General features: G+C 32.7%; 1 protein-coding gene across 2 annotated transcripts in view; it reads right to left on the minus strand.

Moving 5' to 3' along the window:
* The window catches only part of LOC149896983 (uncharacterized), an 87431-nt gene that overhangs the window by 13893 nt on the left and 54323 nt on the right, over nt 1-19215 (minus strand). For both annotated transcript variants that reach the window (XM_090116638.1, XM_090116637.1), the window contains exons 3-4: nt 10409-10607; nt 8703-8893 (exon numbers count right to left, since the gene is read on the minus strand). In XM_090116638.1, coding sequence (XP_089972764.1) covers nt 8703-8893; nt 10409-10593 — 376 coding nt within the window. In that variant the 5' untranslated portion in view covers nt 10594-10607. The remainder of the gene's footprint in view (nt 1-8702; nt 8894-10408; nt 10608-19215) is intronic.

The raw sequence follows: 19215 nt of genomic DNA on the forward strand, positions 1-19215 counted from the left end.
TTTTTGCTCTTCTATCGTACTAGATATGTCCCGTGGTGGTTCATTTGACCCATATTTTTTTCATATGCGGGCTTGTAGTCTATTAATACTTTTTCATTTGCAGGATAGGTAATTAACAAAATTAAATTTTCTACAACTTTATTTTATGACCTTTTCATAGAACGAGCGGTTTTGCCAATATTTTGGTTCAAACGGGAGCAAAACTAAAAATTTGAAAATTTCGGGAAAAACTGACTATCTTTGAAAGGCCACAGCTTAGTTGTTATAAGGTTTAGAGAGCTGCGGTTAGGCTTAAATTGTTGCAAATTTAATTATCTTTGTAATTTTGTTAATTACCTATCATGCAAATGAAAAAGTATTATCCTTTTTATGATTTTATATGCCCTCAGTTTCAATTCTTTAAAAATCTATTTCTACCTTCTTTTTGTTTTTCAGATATTGTGAGTGAACTATTTGTCTCACAGACTTTGTTCTATGCTCTTATGAAAGAAAATTAAATGCACTACAACTTTATTATACGACTTTCTCATAGAACGAGCGGTTTTTGCCAATATTTTGCTTCAAACGGGAGCAAAACTAAAAATTTCAATATTTCCGGAAAAATGAACCATCTTCGAATGGCCACAGTTTAGTCGTTATAAGGTTTAGAGAGCTGCGGTTAGGCTTAAATTGTTGCAAATTTAATAACCTTAATTTATGTACTGAATCATACTTGTCGGAAACGCATAGTTTATGACTTTTAGAGCAAAAAGTGAAAAAAGTCCAAAATTTTCGCAGTTTATCACGTGGTGCGCAGCGAGCACAACTTTTTCGAAGTTGCAAATTGGGATTTACATCACCCTAACTGATCCAAACAACATACCAAAAATTCAAATCTACATCGTGCTTTGCGAATTTAGGGTTTTTTAGTGTCGATTTCTACTGGCCTAATAGTCTAATAGTAAGTCGCAAAATAATCCGCGGACAAGCCGAGCCCCTGACTCCGCATACCTCATGAATATTTGATTGCGATATTGTGCGCCTATTCGTCATGCTCATATTATATGCCCGTCCTTTTACATGCTATGTACCTTACATACGTAAATGATCCTGAGAGAAAGCTAATAATAGAGCAATATCAAATATTGATGTACTTATGTAATTTATTCCAGGTACTACCAAAACAAGAAGAAATACATAAAATAGTATTCATGAAGATCACAAGTAGCATTAATTACATGATTGTATGACATTTATAATTCAAAATAATTTATTCTTATACATTTTTTGTTTAATATTGTAAATATTTCGATCGACTCGTGCAGAATTTAAGAACCGAATTTCGCAGTGAGATAACCAGAGACGGCTCTCGTAGGACCACCAGCGATGCCTTCACCTTGTAGCTTTCGACAAGGTTCTCTTAAATCGACTCTACTTTCAGCTTATAAGGTAATAAAATACACTTATACGTCAATAACACTTATATTTGCATAAAATTTGCGATAATAATATCCGTAAAGATCAAATAGTTTCCAGGGCAACATTTATGCAGTTAAAAAATCATGTTTACTTCAAACTATGAGCATTATTTCAATGTGAATAAACATGCTTTAGTTATCATTATAATAACTGCATAATTCATTACATTTATTGTGTTGAATTACAAAATACCATGTGCTATTTGAGGCATTTATGTAAAGGTTGACTACTTTCTTGATTGCACTTTTTCACCGTTTTACAGTGAATGGTCACGCGAGCCAATTCTGTACGTGCTGTACGATATTAATAACTTATTTTAATACTCTCGACGTCAAAGTATTAGAAATGAATCTGAACAACTGACAATGTCTGGAATTTCACTCCGATATTAAATTATATCGTGTCACGACTCTCCGTAATAGTAGGCACTGAACTGTAATAAATGGGAAATATGAAATATTTAGAATTCTTGCGTATTCCAGATATTGCCTGATGAAAGGTGACAGATTATAAAAGAGCAATGTACCTAGGAATTAATTTAGTTCCTCTTTCAAAGCAAAAGCAAACTATTATTATTATATTTATATGAGTGCTCTGCTATGCGTGTTACCAGACTAGTTAATTAAAAGTTATTTAGTTAATAAAAAATATGAATTGCCATAAATCAATTATGATGCTCGACTTCTGGATGAACTTACAATTTATGACTCAACAATTTCCGACAAGCTATATAATATTAGACTAGTATTTATCGTGAGTTGCTGCTGAATTTACCGATAACAAAAAATAGCGTTCATAATTAAAACAACAATACACAGTGATGTAAAAATTGAAATAATAGTCTTCCATAATTAATTCACCTTGCATGTAAATTGTAAAGTATAGCAATGAAAGTACAAGTTGTAACCGGTCTCACTTGAATCTTTTTATGTAAATAAATAATTAGTACAGGCTCCGAACTTTACAATAAATAAAATAAGAGGCCGGTACAAGGGCAAAGCGGCTTTACAGAAGATTCAACTATATATTGCAATAAGACGAAAAAGCAATCATGTTTTATGCGACGATAACTTTATTGGACAGGCAATAAATCCTGCCGGTGGTAGTTTAGACAAGAAATGGACAGAGTATGTCACGTCGATCACTTTTATGCAAATTATATAACATGAAAACCTTATTTAGAGAGTGCAGGAACTGCGGATATGCAAAAATGGCGAACGTCCGTCATCACTTTTCTAACGGAATTTTTAATCAGATTATTATTTGTATAACTAGTACTTGTACTATTTATATACATCACATTTTTTTTAAATCATCATGATTTATGCAATGTCAAAGGACATTGCAAAAAAGTTAAACCGCCAAATTTAAAATAAAAAAATTAAATACCCAAAGATTTTGTCCTTATTGCTGAATTCTAACATTCCCACATTCACGTCAAACATTTTAGTTTTTTTATACAATGACGAAGATACGCATATTTTTTATTAATAATTAATGTCAGGACAGCAGCAAATGTTCTGCATGTGCATGGTGTCCCACAGGGAGCTTCTCTAGTTCCCACACTCTTGTTTATCTTTATTAATGGCTTATGTACTTTATCAAAGCTGAGCAGTGAGCATTGCGAAAATAGCTCTAGTGTTAAAAATAGCACATTCGATTGTAGATAAGAGTGCACTGAATACAAATGGATAATCGCCTAGAAACTCGATTTCACGCGTGACTGTATTATGGCTTATTGCCCTACTTACATAAATTGACACCCGGTCATGTAGTCCCCTGATAAAATATTAAATAATTGCAATAATACTTGTAATGTATTCATAATCATAACGTAATCTGTAATAAGACCTAGAATTGCAAATGACAGAGACCACTTCTACATGTCAATGATAAAAACACTCTGATTTATTTGAATACGTTAGCATAACGTTGAAAAATGTATACAACACTAGCTGTGCTCCTCGGTTTTGCCCGCAGTGCGCCGCTCCTGTTGGTCTTAGCGAGATGATATATAGCCTTCCTCGATAAATGGGCTATCAAACACCGAAAGAATTTTTCAAATCGGACCTGTAGTTCCCGAGATTAGCGCGGACAAACAAACAAACAAACTTTTCAGCTGTATAATATTAGTATAGATTCGTTGAGGAGCCCGTCGTAGCAAGACATATCAAAGCAATAATATTTAAAATAAAATAAAACTAAAGGGATATAACAAATCTGTCTAAATGCACATAAGAAATATTGCACAATAATTAATCTTACAGCTTCAGTGAGCTGTAAGGATTAAACGAAGCTGACATACGAACCTTGTCGGACATTATGCTTAATCAGCTTTACAAATAGCACGTACTTTGTGCCTGTTTCGAGTTTATTGTTATTTGTTACGTGGGTAAATGTTTTAGAAGAAATACAAATTGTATAGCATACTACGAACGAACTGGATCTCAACATGGTTATCTTTTTTATTATTTTTTGGCCATTTATCTTCTTACTAGCTGTCCCGGCGAACTTTGTACCGCCCTGTCAATGAATGTTGTGTTACCTTTTAGCTGAACTAATTTAGGCTTTGATGAACGTAATACAATGATACAAAATAAATATTTATATGGATTGATATGTAATAGTATTTTATTTTATTACTTCAAACACGTCTCAGAGAAAAATGACTGAATTTTAATAATTTGTGCAGCATGGATTAACTCTTTTTATTCTTTAACTGTTATCGACCACGCCATCGTTTCGTTTCACTTTAGTTGTGATAATAATTTTACCATTATCATTGGGCGATCGACGCTGATACAGTGGGTAACCATCGTTGCCTATGATGGTCTATGCCATCAATTTTCGTGGATACCTTTTGGTACACTCACTGTCAACCATGCATGGTGATTGGTGGTTGATGGTGTCACACGGTCCATGAATCATATTCGTGATAACAACGTTATGTCGGTCTAGATCGATTTCAGGATTAGCAATCCCCGCACACTCATATATTTTATCTGCCCGAATCCTTTCGACTAACCAAATTAAAATGTGTGCATGCTGCAAGCCAGATTGTTGTCATTCGATTGAATACATCCATCATTGAATCATCCCAAAGATGTGTTCCATTAATGTAACTCATCAGTGATCGGATTTTTTGCTTGAAAACACGTGTGGTGATGTCGTGCCGATCACTTGATATTTGTCCGGGAAGCAGCAGTTGAATAATTTCCATCCATTTCGGATTACATATAAATGTAATTAATAAATCTGGCCGACCATAATGACGAACATATTATTATGTCATTGCATCTTGCGCATATTCACTTGGGCTACCTGTGTATGTCGCCGGTAAAATAATCAATAGACCAACATTTTCTGCACCTTCTTCTGTGCTAATTGCATCGCATAAATGGTACATCAATCTTCAAAACGCAATTTAGCTTGTTTATAGCAATTTGATAACAATTGTTGACGCAGTCGACGAAATCGCAACAAATAATTGTCAGAATTTTTACATTTTTATAGAATTTTTTTAATAATTAATCGAACTAAACTTCTTGGTTAGTTTCCCCACCAAAAATACCTTATTAATTTCTGAAAACACGTGTAAACACAAACATTTGAGGAATTTTTATGTATCTGCTTTTATTGCACTTTTTAATAATTGATTTTAAAATAAATAGAAACAATATTTATTCACCCTTTTTAATTTTTATTATTTTACACATAATACATTTTTGAACGCATGAATGTCAAACATTATTTTCCGTATTTGACAGGATTGACAACTAATGATTGACATGTACGAAAATCAAAATTTTGGGAAAATATTTATTCGTCTAGTTTTTGTTGTTTTTATGATTTATTCTTCTATTCTGGACGGAGACAAATCCAACGAATCTAAAACCATGAAAATTGGTTCAGTAGAACTCGAGTTATAAGTGTTGGAACATACAGACTTTCTTTTATATATATAGATATATAAAAATGAATCGCAAAATGTGTTGGTAAGCGCATAACTCGAGAACGGCTGAACCGATTTCGATAATTCTTTTTTTATTATATTCCTTGAAGTACGAGGATGGTTTTTATGTAGAGAAAACGTAAATATGTACCACGGGCGAAGCCGCGGCGGACCGCTAGTCTTATATATAAAAATGAATCGCAAAATGTGTTGGTAAGCGCATAACTCGAGAACGGCTGAACCGATTTCGATAATTCTTTTTTTATTATATTCCTTGAAGTACGAGGATGGTTTTTATGTAGAGAAAACGTAAATATGTACCACGGGCGAAGCCGGGGCGGACCGCTAGTTTAATATAAGTATGTATTTGTTAAGTATTTGTATGTATGGGCAGGGCAATGCCAGACCCTTTTCAGTTGTTATTCCAACGAGAAAAGTAATATTGGACGCTAATTATTAATAATTATATAGGGTAGGTCTAAAACATCCTTTCCTCCTCAGATTTGAAGTAATAGTTCACGTGAAATCTATTGCATCCAATTAGGGAATAGTTTCAATAGTGCGTACAATTGCGCTAATATTCCGAAGTATGTCACCACATATGAAATCATATCTCTGTTAGTTCGAAGCCATTAAATAAACAACATTGTTTAACGAGACCAATGAAGCGTTTAATTGTCGTATTATATTTTGTTAACGTCATTGTTAAAGATATTCTAACCTCAAAACTGTTAGCGGTTATTAGTATCATGTTTAAATTGATATATGACAGTTGTTTTATTGTTTACTTTATGTGTCTTCTTTTTTATAAAAATGGCTTGATTGTTATTGTAGCGATTATTCGATTATGACCATAATATTCATAAATTTATGTCAAAAATATCACATATCACGAATAATTAATTGTCTTTGCGATACGAATAAATCGCTTACAAAAATATAATCGCAATAAATATTTTCTAATAATCAGCTAATTAGAAAAGGCATTGTTACAGTAATCAATAATAATCGTTAAATATAATAAAAGTTCCTGTATCGGAAAATGCATAGCTGTATTAACTATTTACTTACTATTACATTTAAAACTTATTGACAACATAAAATACACAACGATAAATTTTCCACCATTATTTAATTATAATCTATTGTATTGTATATATAATGAAAAACAATCAATACGACACCACAATGTGCAAATTCGCCCACGTGGTCATTGTAATGTGTTAACTACGACACATAAAGAATCATTGATGGGACGCTCCCACGCGCCGTGTGTACTATACCAATAATAAGGGTAAGACCAGAATGCTCGATTGAATTACTGTTTGTTTGCGTGTGTTGTATTACAATGTATATTTATCAACTCTGTATAATGAAGGTAAGGTAAAGATCAAAACTTGAACGATATCTATGATACTCAACGCAATGAAAATTTATAGGAAATACTAAAAAATAAGAAAGTATTGAAATGCTGAAAGATTTTGATTCGATGTGTTTTGTGCTTCGTCATCATGTATCATATAACTGCGCAAAAATAGTAAATACATAACAGAAAGCAGAAAAAAATCAACGTTACGAATTGATAAATACCATCGTTTTGGGAAATGTCGTTAAAAAGCACCTAACAATATTTTAGTAGCTGTTTTAATAGCGCCAATAACTACATACTTAATATAAAATACAATATACCAGTAATGTAAAGAATGCTGTATATTATGATATAATACCTGTTAATAACTGCGGCTCGCGCCTAACATTAAACTTGGCAAAAAAATGCGAATATGGAGCAGTGACACAACACTCGCCCCGATTACAGAATTATTGTAAGGCTTCCGATACTCTAGTTACTACGTTATATCATTTTGTTAATTACGCTTGTTATGGTAAATACCGAAGTCTGTATTTTGAATTCTTAGAGGTTAGCAGAAATGGATGAAACGATTGAAGAATTAATCGGTGAAACACCAAAAAGTTCTATTTCGAATACATAGATACGTGAAAGAACATATAATTTTTTTGTAGATACATCTAAGAACTTTAGGTACGATGCTAATATACTTATCTATTAAGAAATAATTGGTAACGATGTGATAAAAGCCGAAAATAAGCGTAAAATAACTTATAGGTATTAAGAACATTCGTGATACAGTGACCTAGATCTATCTAGCATTTATTTAAACCGGTAGTATCAAGAGATGTGTAAAAGCGATTAGTCTCATTTACACTGTGTCTACGATCTGTTATTGCAATACGAGATAATCCATATCGAATTGGTCAATAGCCGAACAGATGAAAGGACGAAATAAATCCGCTAATCACGAATTAAATACATAAAATAAGGTCTGGTTGTTCCAATTTCAAAGTCATATCGGTAACAACATAATCATCAACAGCATCAACTGATGAATTGTTATTGAATCTCGAAAAAGAGCATAGACTGAAAGTTTCTAAAAGGAACTAAAAGTACCTATCCAACATATTGAAATAAGAAGCAAAACTATAATGAAGTCGGTTAAAAATTGCACTAAAGTTGCAAGAATTTTGGCGCTGAAAATTTGCTAACAGTTACTCATTAAATCTATTAATCCCTATTAATTACCTAATTCGCTTCACCATAAAAGTCTTAACAATGCTATTTAATGCGGACAAGGTCAATAAGACAACCGCCAAAAATTAATTAAATATACCGTACTTTGTTAGGAACCGTATTGCTATTAGTTATTACAGAATATTTAATTTACCACCAAATTGTGGCGATTTAATTTCCAAAACATGACTGGCTGACTGTCAATTTTCCGCGATAATTACTTGGATCAGTCGCCAAGGAGACGGTGAGGCGTGGATAACGCGTTGGCTTCGGCACACATTTGCGTAGCCCATGAAAGCGTAGAAAACCGAATGTCCAAGTTTCTCGCTTTTCTTTTTTCCATTTAAGATGATTTTGCATTTTGTTATGTTTAAATATGTATATGGAATGACGAAAAGTTAAAAACAATCGATGTCTATTTTGCTATATTGGAGATAGAACACTTAATTTATTGTTCTTGTGATACGCATATTAATATCTACGAAACTACGAATATCGTACGAAATCTACAAAACCTTATGAATCTAACTACAGTTAGATTATATTTATCATCATACCAGTATAAATACTTAACAAAATAAATGACTTTTAAATGTGGTTACGATTTACGTTATTCCCTGGAATTAAAATAGTTTTTCTGCCTTAAAAGCGTGCACAACATACGAATCAGGTTGCATTACGTCACTAAATAGCTCATCCACTCACCAATAGTCTTATTGATCCAATCAGCCAGGTCCTCCTGCAGCGGGAACAGCTGTCTCGCCTGCGAGTACAGCACCTTCTCGCGGAAGTCCTCGTCGTCCGTGCTGGGCGTCTGCGCGGCCAGCGCGCAGTCCGCCCGCTCGAAACTGCTGCTCATCTTCCTGTTCACTATCACGTCGCCGCTGCCTGTGTGCCTGGGGAGAAAGATCTTGTAAAATTTTTGAAGGATTTATAGTACTAATTGTGCAAAACATACGTATAGCTATTTCGAGATCTCTTTGTAAAAGTCCATAATATGTAGAAATCAAAGGTGGAAATTTGTGAATTGCATTTTTATCTAGTTTTGATTAATTAAAATGTAAATTCAGGTTATAGGCCAGTGGAAATTAACATTAAATTCGCAAAGCACGATGTAGATTTGAATTTTTGGTATGTTGTTTGGATCAGTTAGGGTGATGTAAATCCCAATTTGCAACTTCGAAAAAGTTGTGCTCGCTGCGCACCACGTGATAAACTGCGAAAATTTTGGACTTTTTTCACTTTTTGCTCTAAAAGTCATAAACTATGCGTTTCCGACAAGTATGATTCAGTACATAAATTAAGGTTATTAAAATTGCAACAATTTAAGCCTAACTGCAGCTCTCTAAACCTTAAAACGACTAAACTGTGGCCATTCGAAGATGGTTCATTTTTCCCGAAATATTGAAATTTTTAGTTTTGCTCCCGTTTGAAGCAAAATATTGGCAAAAACCGCTCGTTCTATGAGAAGTTCGTATAATAAAGTTGTAGTGCATTTAATTTTCTTTCATAAGAGCATAGAACAAAGTCTGTGAGACAAATATTTCACACACAATATCTGAAAAACAAAAAGAAGGTAGAAACGGACGTCCAAGACAGAACTTTTTTAAACTGTTTTTTAACTAGTTTAAATAACAAAAATGACATCAAAAATATCATGAACGTTAAAAATAGTGTTTTTTCTTAATATGTGTGTATATGTATTATCTTACAAGTGCAATGTATGATACATAAAGACATTTTAAGTTTGAAAAATCAGATGTTTTGCGCGAAGTGACAGTAGTACCCACCTCAACGCTTCGCTTATGAGGCGTGCAAAATTACAATATTTCGGGAAAAATGAACCATCTTCGAATGGCCACAGTTTAGTCGTTTTAAGGTTTAGAGAGCTGCAGTTAGGCTTAAATTGTTGCAATTTTAATAACCTTAATTTATGTACTGAATCATACTTGTCGGAAACGCATAGTTTATGACTTTTAGAGCAAAAAGTGAAAAAAGTCCAAAATTTTCGCAGTTTATCACGTGGTGCGCAGCGAGCACAACTTTTTCGAAGTTGCAAATTGGGATTTACATCACCCTAACTGATCCAAACAACATACCAAACATTCAAATCTACATCGTGCTTTGCGAATTTAGGGTTTTTTAGTGTCGATTTCTACTGGCCTATTATAAGCTATCTATGAAGCAAATTTAATTTATATCAGGCAGGTCAGTTTCGCGATTTTGCAATCATCCAAAAAGCCAAAACACTTTCACATTAGAATAGATTATGTTAATTTTCCAGTATCATTACAATATAAATTGTGAGACCGTCTACTAAGTATAAATGTCACACTTTTGGTTGCAATGTGCTTTTCTTTTTCTACAATTCTACCATATTCGTTATAACCTTACTTTCCGGAAGCACTGACCTTTCCTCCTTCCCCTCGAACGTGCTCTTGACGTATTCGAACGCGTTTGTCCTCTCGAAGGCGTTGAAGATCCTGTCATAGTTTCCGCTGAGGGGCCGCTCGAAGCTCTTGGGCTCCACCGGGCTGGTCACCGACCACGAGGCGCGGCTGCCGATGGCTGTCGGCCCACAACGGTAGTACGCCATCGCTGGTTAGACATCTATTAACAAAATACAAAAAATGACACAACTCTTTTAAACCAGACTTTATGTATCGTTTTTGGTACATTCATTAGTAAACAACTCTGACGAATGTTGTTTAAGGAAATGACCACCTGTTAATGACTATAGTGATTTGACGAAAATGATTTATTTTTAATTTCCTTAAACAACGTGATGCATCGTATTGTATTCAATTACGCTTATATCCTGTAATTAAGTAATTAAATTTTATTTGTTGTCCATTAAGCTAAATACTTAGTAAATCTTTATTAAAGATTGTTCAATACTTTTATTTGTAACATCGACTTAATTATTATGGCATGTAATAATTAGTGTTAAGGCTGAGTCCTTCAAAAATAATAATTAAGTTTATTTTTATGTTTTCAGTCGCAGACTAAAATTAGCGTAGATGATTTTAAGTCAAAACTAATTTGCATCTCGACACAAGGGCCGTAACGAAACGTACATAAAAACTAATGAAGTTAATTTCGTCGAAGGTTTTCTGATGAACTATAATTAAAAACACAAAGCGAAACGGTGGAGCTGACAGCCGCTCATTTGAGTTTAACTCAAAATAGAATTACGAGGAACGTCTGTAGGTGTAAAAAAGGACGAAATTTTTGAAATGCATTGAGATTTTAACTACGTAAAATATTTTCAAATAGCTGATACAGTAGTAGCATAATAACTATTACAGATAATTTTGGTAATCTCAATGTATGAAGTATTCACAAATGTGGTCCTAGATATAGCTATAAACGAACGTAAGGATATAACGATGATATCACGGCATATCCATTTATGGACGCTGTAACGTTTCAGAATGTTGTTCCAAAGTTTGTATTTAGATTGATCGAAAAAATTCATGAAGTTTTTGTCGTATTAGCTTCTTTTATGGTAAAGCCTTGAACTCGCAAAAAGCGGCTACATGATACAGGCAGGCCTTATGTGGAGAGGGCAAAACGTGAGGAGTAATGCGTGATGAGATATATTCTACTTGCTTGTGCTTTGTTAATGCCGACCTGCAAAAAATGTTCTTTGTCTACCTCGACTGTGCCTATATGTCAAAACCTATTGTATCCTATATTGTTCTTCAATACCTAGATTTACTACGCTAAAGTCTGGTTTTAAACCTAGAATACGCCATGTCCAAAATTATGTGGCAAATAAAATTAAGTATTAGAACAAAGACAAAATTAAACGCCTGTTGTATTAAAAATTCTTTGGTGGTGAAAAATAGTGTACACGAAAAAGAAAATATCATTGAGAAAATCTTAACGTTCATGGTATTTGTTAGAAAATTGTATAAGTAACTTGATTTTACACTCACCCTTGCAATAAATATTCATGTTTCAAGAAAATTTATTGAATTGAGAAAGGGTCTGATCAGGAAACAATATAAGGAAATGTAAACGACACCAAATTAGGTAATAACTGGTTCTTTCTTCGAAATTATTGTAAATAAGGATATTTTATCATTAATTGGCAAAGATGAAGTATTAAACACATTTACTAAAGAACGCAAAGTCTAAGTTTTAATGAAATTAAATAAGGGAAAGGCCATAAGTACTTTTAAAAATGTACTTCTTAAATACATGTCATATATTCAAAGCACATGCTACAAGCCCATTATCCAGATATAAAAGGCATCATGCCCATGGATGATATACCAAATCGTGAATTGTATTTTCGTGATCAAAAAAGTACAATCCCCCATTTGAATGCATAATAAATAAGTAAGCACGAATTGAGTAAGATTCTTTATGAAAGTTAGTTGAACTGATTATTTTTACTCGCAGGACTAGTATAGGCAAAGAAAAGCTATTGAAATGTTCTGATTTTTTAATGTGGAATTAACTTCGCAAAACAGTGGCTTGATTTCCTATTCAGTCTTATAATATGTGTTTGCAAAAATCTATATTATTTGTGCTCATAACAAAAGGAAGCTAGAGAAACATACAAGAAAAAGAATAATTTTGCATTCATTAGATAATGAGACGAGAATATACAAACAATACATTTTGAATGGTTTACATTATTTTTATGCAATAAAAACAAAGCGTAAAACGATAAACACCCGAATTAATTTGATCTCAAACAAAATCCAACAACCGAAACGTTACTGGACATAAAATCAAGCACGGTACGACCCGATTCAATTTTCAGCGAATCTCACAAAAACCGTATTGTATGAAATCAATAAACGAAGTGCATAAATTAGATAACAAGACTGGAACCAACTGGTACCAGGGAAAAATAAAAATCGATCATACCGTAATAGTCGCAGAAACCATAATTTTGTTTTGGCATGATATCGTTCAGCATGCATGTGGAGCTGAAACTTTGTTAAATGAATCGTTTGCATGGAACCAATTTGTCGTGAGCTATTTTAGTTTAATCCTGAATGGAGCAGTAAATCTGTTATAGGATTCAAGGAATGCTGTGCTTCACTTGTAAGAATTGTGTTTATTTCTGTATTCATCAGTTAGAAATTGTACAAGTTCATTCTGCTATCTAGTATTAATATTATTTACTCCAATATCAGACTCCATTTGTTTATCAACTATGTAGTTTGAGAGTCAATGTTACGAGCATAGTACTACAAATGATTACACCTTTATAATCCTACGCTTTTTCAAACAGAATAAATGAGTTCTTTTGTCCCAGCAATAAGGGCTATGTTTTAGACCTTGGGCCCACGCAGACCTTAGAATAGGTTAAGTTGAACTGGCCTCAGGGCTTTGGAACTATTATGAGATCAGTGTGAATAAAAACAATACCTTTATCATATTTTTGGACATTTACAAAATAGGTTTAATGATATGTTTTGATAAGTTATGAATTGGATAAGATTTCGTTTACAACCGAGATGCCATGCCGTCATTCAGAATTTAGTTCTTACCTGTGATTTCCTAGATTTCCATACATAAAATATAAGGTATACCCACGTCCTTATCAATGAATACATAAATAATCCGGTGCATTGTTGTCAAAGCTGTTAGGTATTTCTTCCTGCTTTGCAATATGCGATGTCAATTCAAGATAGGGTTGTTACAAGGCACAAAATAGGCTTGGCACAATATAGCGTCGATGATGGATATCCTTTCTTATTTCCACTTATAGAAGCAATACAATATTTTGAAGAATAGTAAAATAATTAGATAAATATAGTACTTATAATTATACAAACTATGATGCTTAAAAGAGGATAAATAAAAACAATAATTATTAAAAAAAATAAACCATATTATGTATCACACTACTAAAATGTATATTAAAGCAAGGTTATTATTTTTTTTTTAGATTACCTAGTCAAATGAATTGTTTTTACAATTGAAAGTTTAAAGGGTTATGTTTATATGAGATGTGACAACCCTATTCCAGGACAATAGCTGGCTAGTGCGTTGCACTCGACGCTCCTTAATTGGATAATCGAACCCGCTCCTGCGGCTTCGCGATGGGGATTGGTCGACTGTTTTTGCAGATAAACGCACGCACGCATGCTGTAGTTAAAGTAACAGTGTTATGAGAAATTCTTAGCTTTTTTGTAATTAGAAAAGAAAGTTGTAACTGTATTTCAGAACGAAGATGTAGAAATTGCAATGCAGGGAGATAGCGGAATTTTACAAAAATTAAATCCTACTATCGATGATTTATAACGAATACGTGATCTAGTTCAGTTCCACAAAATATTTAAAACGTAATAAAATACTAAATCCGAATAGCCGCGATTTTAAGCAGATATAGCAGCTTACTTCCGCCACAGATTTGTGAATACTAAATAGTTACTACCATCCTGCCATTAATTTTATTCTTCTCAAAAACAATAATAAAATTCTGTACTATCTTTCTCTTTAGATCCTTTCCTTGTATCGGCGTGTAATTGATAATTCCCAATAACAAGAAACAGGACTGCCGGACTTCGACCCGGGAAGGAAACACCCACTGCGTAGGATTGTCTCCTGATTCTTGGTATATCGTCAATATGTGAATTAGTTAGACGGTCTGTGTGTTGTTGAATGGAGGTGCGTAATAAGGAGGTTATTGTTTGGTGAGGAGTAGGTATACTATGAACATAGTATAACAAAAATATAACGATGGTTAATTTAAAGGTACTGTCCTTATTTGTAATTATTTAGACTTTAGTAATTTGGGGTAATACCACAGATTTACAATAAAATGAAATTGAATGATTCCATTATTATATTTTATGTATGATCGATAATATTATATCGTTATATGCATTTTAAAAAAGTAGCGTCGACATCGGCGCCAAAAAACAAGAATATTGCACAAGAAACCTGCTGCGACACAATCTGATAAATATCATTTTGTTAATTTTAGATCATCGAAATGCCTGTGACCTTTGTCAATAAATATTGTGCAGCGATTGTTAAATATGAATTATTATAAGTTGCTAATTATATTTTTATTAATTAAGTGGGAAATACTTGATCCAACTCGCATAAAATGCCACAGACCAAAAGATTATTTTATCTGTATTATCTGCATACCTAATTATTAACCGAAATGTTTTAACGGGACTTTTTGTCTTAAATCAGGATAGAGCTGTTCCAAATTAATTTCTGTAATTGGGTTTAGTAGGTCTATAATAGGTTTAATTGAAACTGATATTATGCATTCGGTTATCTTACAAAACTAAATAAATATCATAAACAACTTTAAGATCGAAATACGAGCATACGACATTTTTCACCCAGGAAAATATAAAGCTTGCGTTCAAGTGATTTATTGAAGACATAATTGGACGTACAATTGTTGTCGTTTAAATGCAATTTATTTCAATTAGACCCGACCCTGTTTGTTATTAAATCATTTCAATTGCAGATTCGATCATGTGCTCCAAATTCTATTTCATACTGTTCAGTTTTAACGATTGTTTTTAATGTATGATTAAAGAAACAATCTCATTTAGTTCTAGGTATACCTAGTCAATTTTTAAGTGCTGATATTTTAAGATTATCTAGTATAATACTGCACGTATCTTTTCTATTTTAGGCAAACTTCGGAGTAAACATTTCTTATTCTAAAAAAGCACAATATTTTAAGTATTGCCCTAACTTCATCTATGTATAAACTTTGAACATACTGCACTTAATGTATAATATTTAATAAGCTATTTCCATAAAGATAACTGTCTGAGAAGTTTGGAAAGATGAAGCATTACCGAAGTTGTGAGTTCACAAACTTAGCCCCACGGGAGAGATCAGAGCAAAAAGGTGATTTATTATTTCCAACATAAACTTGAAGAATCGAAATAGGAATAGTTCGATAGCTTGAGGATAATGGTTGATATATAATTTATAATAGAGATAAATCATTCGCTTACCTATACATAAATTATATTTGAATATTCCAAGTAGCAATTATGCAAAAAATAGCCCTATTTGATGAAAGCTAAATAGAAAATATATCAAAATACGATATAGAAAATATACATCCGTATTATAGGCAAGCATATACTTACTCTTATATTGGTCAAAAAAAAAAAAGATTTCCAGGCTGTTCCGCAGCCAACATTGCGAAACGTCAATTTATTTTCCATCCACGATTAAATCATTATTTCGCATACAAAATCAATATTACACCACTAAAAAGCACCAACAATACAAGAGACATGAGGCTTCCTGATTTGCGAAACAGTGTCGGTTTGCGATACCGGAGTCGAACCGCAACCCGCAGACGCTTTCGTGTATCCCCTTACTTTGGTGCTTTTACGTTAGGTCTGGACCACAATGAGGCTGATTCGTTGTGTATAATTATTGTGTGGTTAAATTGTGTTGAGATAATTCCCACATGATGTTAATAAGGCCACTCCATTGACCTGCAGTCTATCAAGATTTAGAGTCGTTCTTCGTTGCAACTGGAAAAATGTATTTAAAGATTACTACTAAGTATATGGCATTTTGTAAAAATGTCATATTAGTACTAGTGTAATCTTTTATTGCAATACGATGTGTACAGCCAACTAAATCAGTATTCCTCTTTCACTTTGAAATTATTTATTTGATTTTATTCAATTTATACTTACGTTAATTAAAATATAACCATAAGTGAGTTGCATAAAATATTCCATAAAATCCTTGGTGTGCCCGCAACACAACACGATCTCTATCTATAAGGCTGGTGTCACACTATCGCCCATTTTATATTTAATCTCCTGTCCGTGACTCGTTCATAAAGAATGCAGGGCACAAGTAAACGGCCTATTGTTTCCAATTGCTCTTTATTTGTAGTGTTTACTGTGTTGCCCTCAAGCTGTATCAAATAGTTACTTACTCATAGGAATTTTACTTTATTGTGGATATGATGTATTACTATATATTTAAATATGATATTCATTATATTTTTTGTTAGAATGACCCTGTTTTAAAATGCGTGTCACAAAAAGAAAATATTGGCTTTTTTCACCTAGAACCATGAGTCAACTGTATACAGTATTAATCTATCAAATCTGCACAAACCCTAACATGTACTATTTTTAAAGCAATGCACGTTTCACACGTGTTACGCTAAAGATAAACAAACAAACGTAAAGTTCCGACTATGTTTAGTATATTTAACGCATGTGCATCGGCGCGGCGTTGCGTTAAAACGTTGCTAGCGTCTATCAATCTATCAATTGATTATAAACTGCTGGATTTTATTAACAACGAGTACAGAAATATAATATTAATGTATGGAAATAATTGTTATTATAAATTATATTAATTCCTCCTAATATTTTTCAGGATTAAATCCATTGCACATATAAAAATACCATGTAATTAAAATAATATAGTTAGAATAATTGCGAATTTATCATTCCTTAAATTTCTCCAGTTTTTATCTGTTGCACTATAAAAGAATTTGTTGTGATGCAATCTTGTTTTAATTCCAAAACTTAACGTATTTTAATTTTAATCGTGCACATTTATCATTTGTGCTTCATATTTAAAAAATGTGAAACTATTTTAATTGCTTATTTTCTTTTCAAGATTTTGTTGAAATACTATTTTTGTGATATAATCAAAAATACGTAAGAACAATTGCAAATTTCTCCACGATGGTACAGAAATAATCTTATTGCATGACAGAAATAACTCTACGTTTCCGATACTTAGCGAAAAAGCTTTTTCTTATACGAAAAAGAAAACATAATTATTATAAATGTTTACACTTTACACAAAATAATCGCAATCATTTACAGATGCTTAAACAAAATAGCGAGCGAAACCGTCGTCCTCAACTAGTCACCATAACAATATAGTCTGATCACAGTGCGTTTATAAGTGGAGCGGCCACAACCGTGGGTAACTGGGGAAATGGTCCATCAAACAGTTAGTGACCCTCCTTGCGAGATGCTCGAATATGCTGCGTGTGCGCACCCAGAGACGGATCCTGAGTATGCGTACTAAATACTAATTTTATGCCCCCTTTTAGTATGAAATGTATAATGTATGTACATAGATGATGACTGTATTTGCGGTGAATTTGGAATTGTTTCTTATAGGTAAGTTAGTCGAAGTAAGACTTAAGTATGCTGCAGAATTTATGTGAAGCCTACAAGTCGTTAGATATTTATAACAACAGAAAACTTTAAAAAATATTATAATACATTGCTAATTGCAATCAAATTAATTACTTAAAATTAACGTTAGTATATAGCTGGATTTATTAAAGTTAAAACATAGTTATGAAACAAAATTTAATAAAAGTGTTTAGTTTCTTTTCTCTTTACTTTCATTGTTAATTACGTAATCTATATCATTTCATCTCGCTTTTTTATTTAATTTCAACGCAACATATGATCTATTGTTCCATTTATATATTTTGGCCCACGAATAAAAATAAGTAGAAACACAAATAAAAATTTGTAGATTTCTGTATTAGATTTATTGATTGAATATTTGCACCCCTTAACAGCGCCCTAAAAAGAGATCTATTAAGTTCGGCCCATCGTTGTGTCCGCTTACTTTTAAACAGGTTACAGGAAATTTACTCATCACTTCAATTGTCCCATTGCAAATTGTTTAATCAGTACTTGATGGTCTGTTTATTCTATTAAGTCCTTTTCTTCGGCAAGTGGAGGCGGTATGTGCAAATTGAACTATTGTATGGGCTTGCCCGAATGGAATTTAATGAGGAAAACAATGATTACCCAATCTATGATAAAAGAGAGTAATATTAGGTTATATGTAGTGTTGTGTGTCTGTACTAAGTAGTTATATTTCCTATTATACATGTATTTGAATTTAATTGTTTAAATTAAGGGCTGTAAAAATATATTTTGTTATAAGTAGGTAGTAAGTTTATTAGTCAATTGTTCAGCGTTAAGTTAAAACTTAAACGATATGAATTTGTTATTTAAAAATCGCTTTGAAGATGAATTAATACAGTCACAAATTACATGAATATAAAATCACACGGTTGTACAGTAACCCAATGGTCTGATAGGTACGCCATTGTTGTGATCCGCATACGTAAATGTACATAATTGTGGAAATAAGAGCTAGTAGGTCATAAATAACTACGTGTTTAGGGGAATAAATAGCATTTATCTAGAAACTATATTATGTAGAGAAAAAGAGATTGTTTTGGAAATTT

The sequence above is a fragment of the Colias eurytheme genome, chromosome 26, assembly GCF_061535395.1.
Source record: "Colias eurytheme isolate Ceu_HAF_F1 chromosome 26, ilColEury1 Martin Lab GWU primary, whole genome shotgun sequence".
NCBI classification, from domain to species: Eukaryota; Metazoa; Arthropoda; class Insecta; order Lepidoptera; family Pieridae; genus Colias; species Colias eurytheme.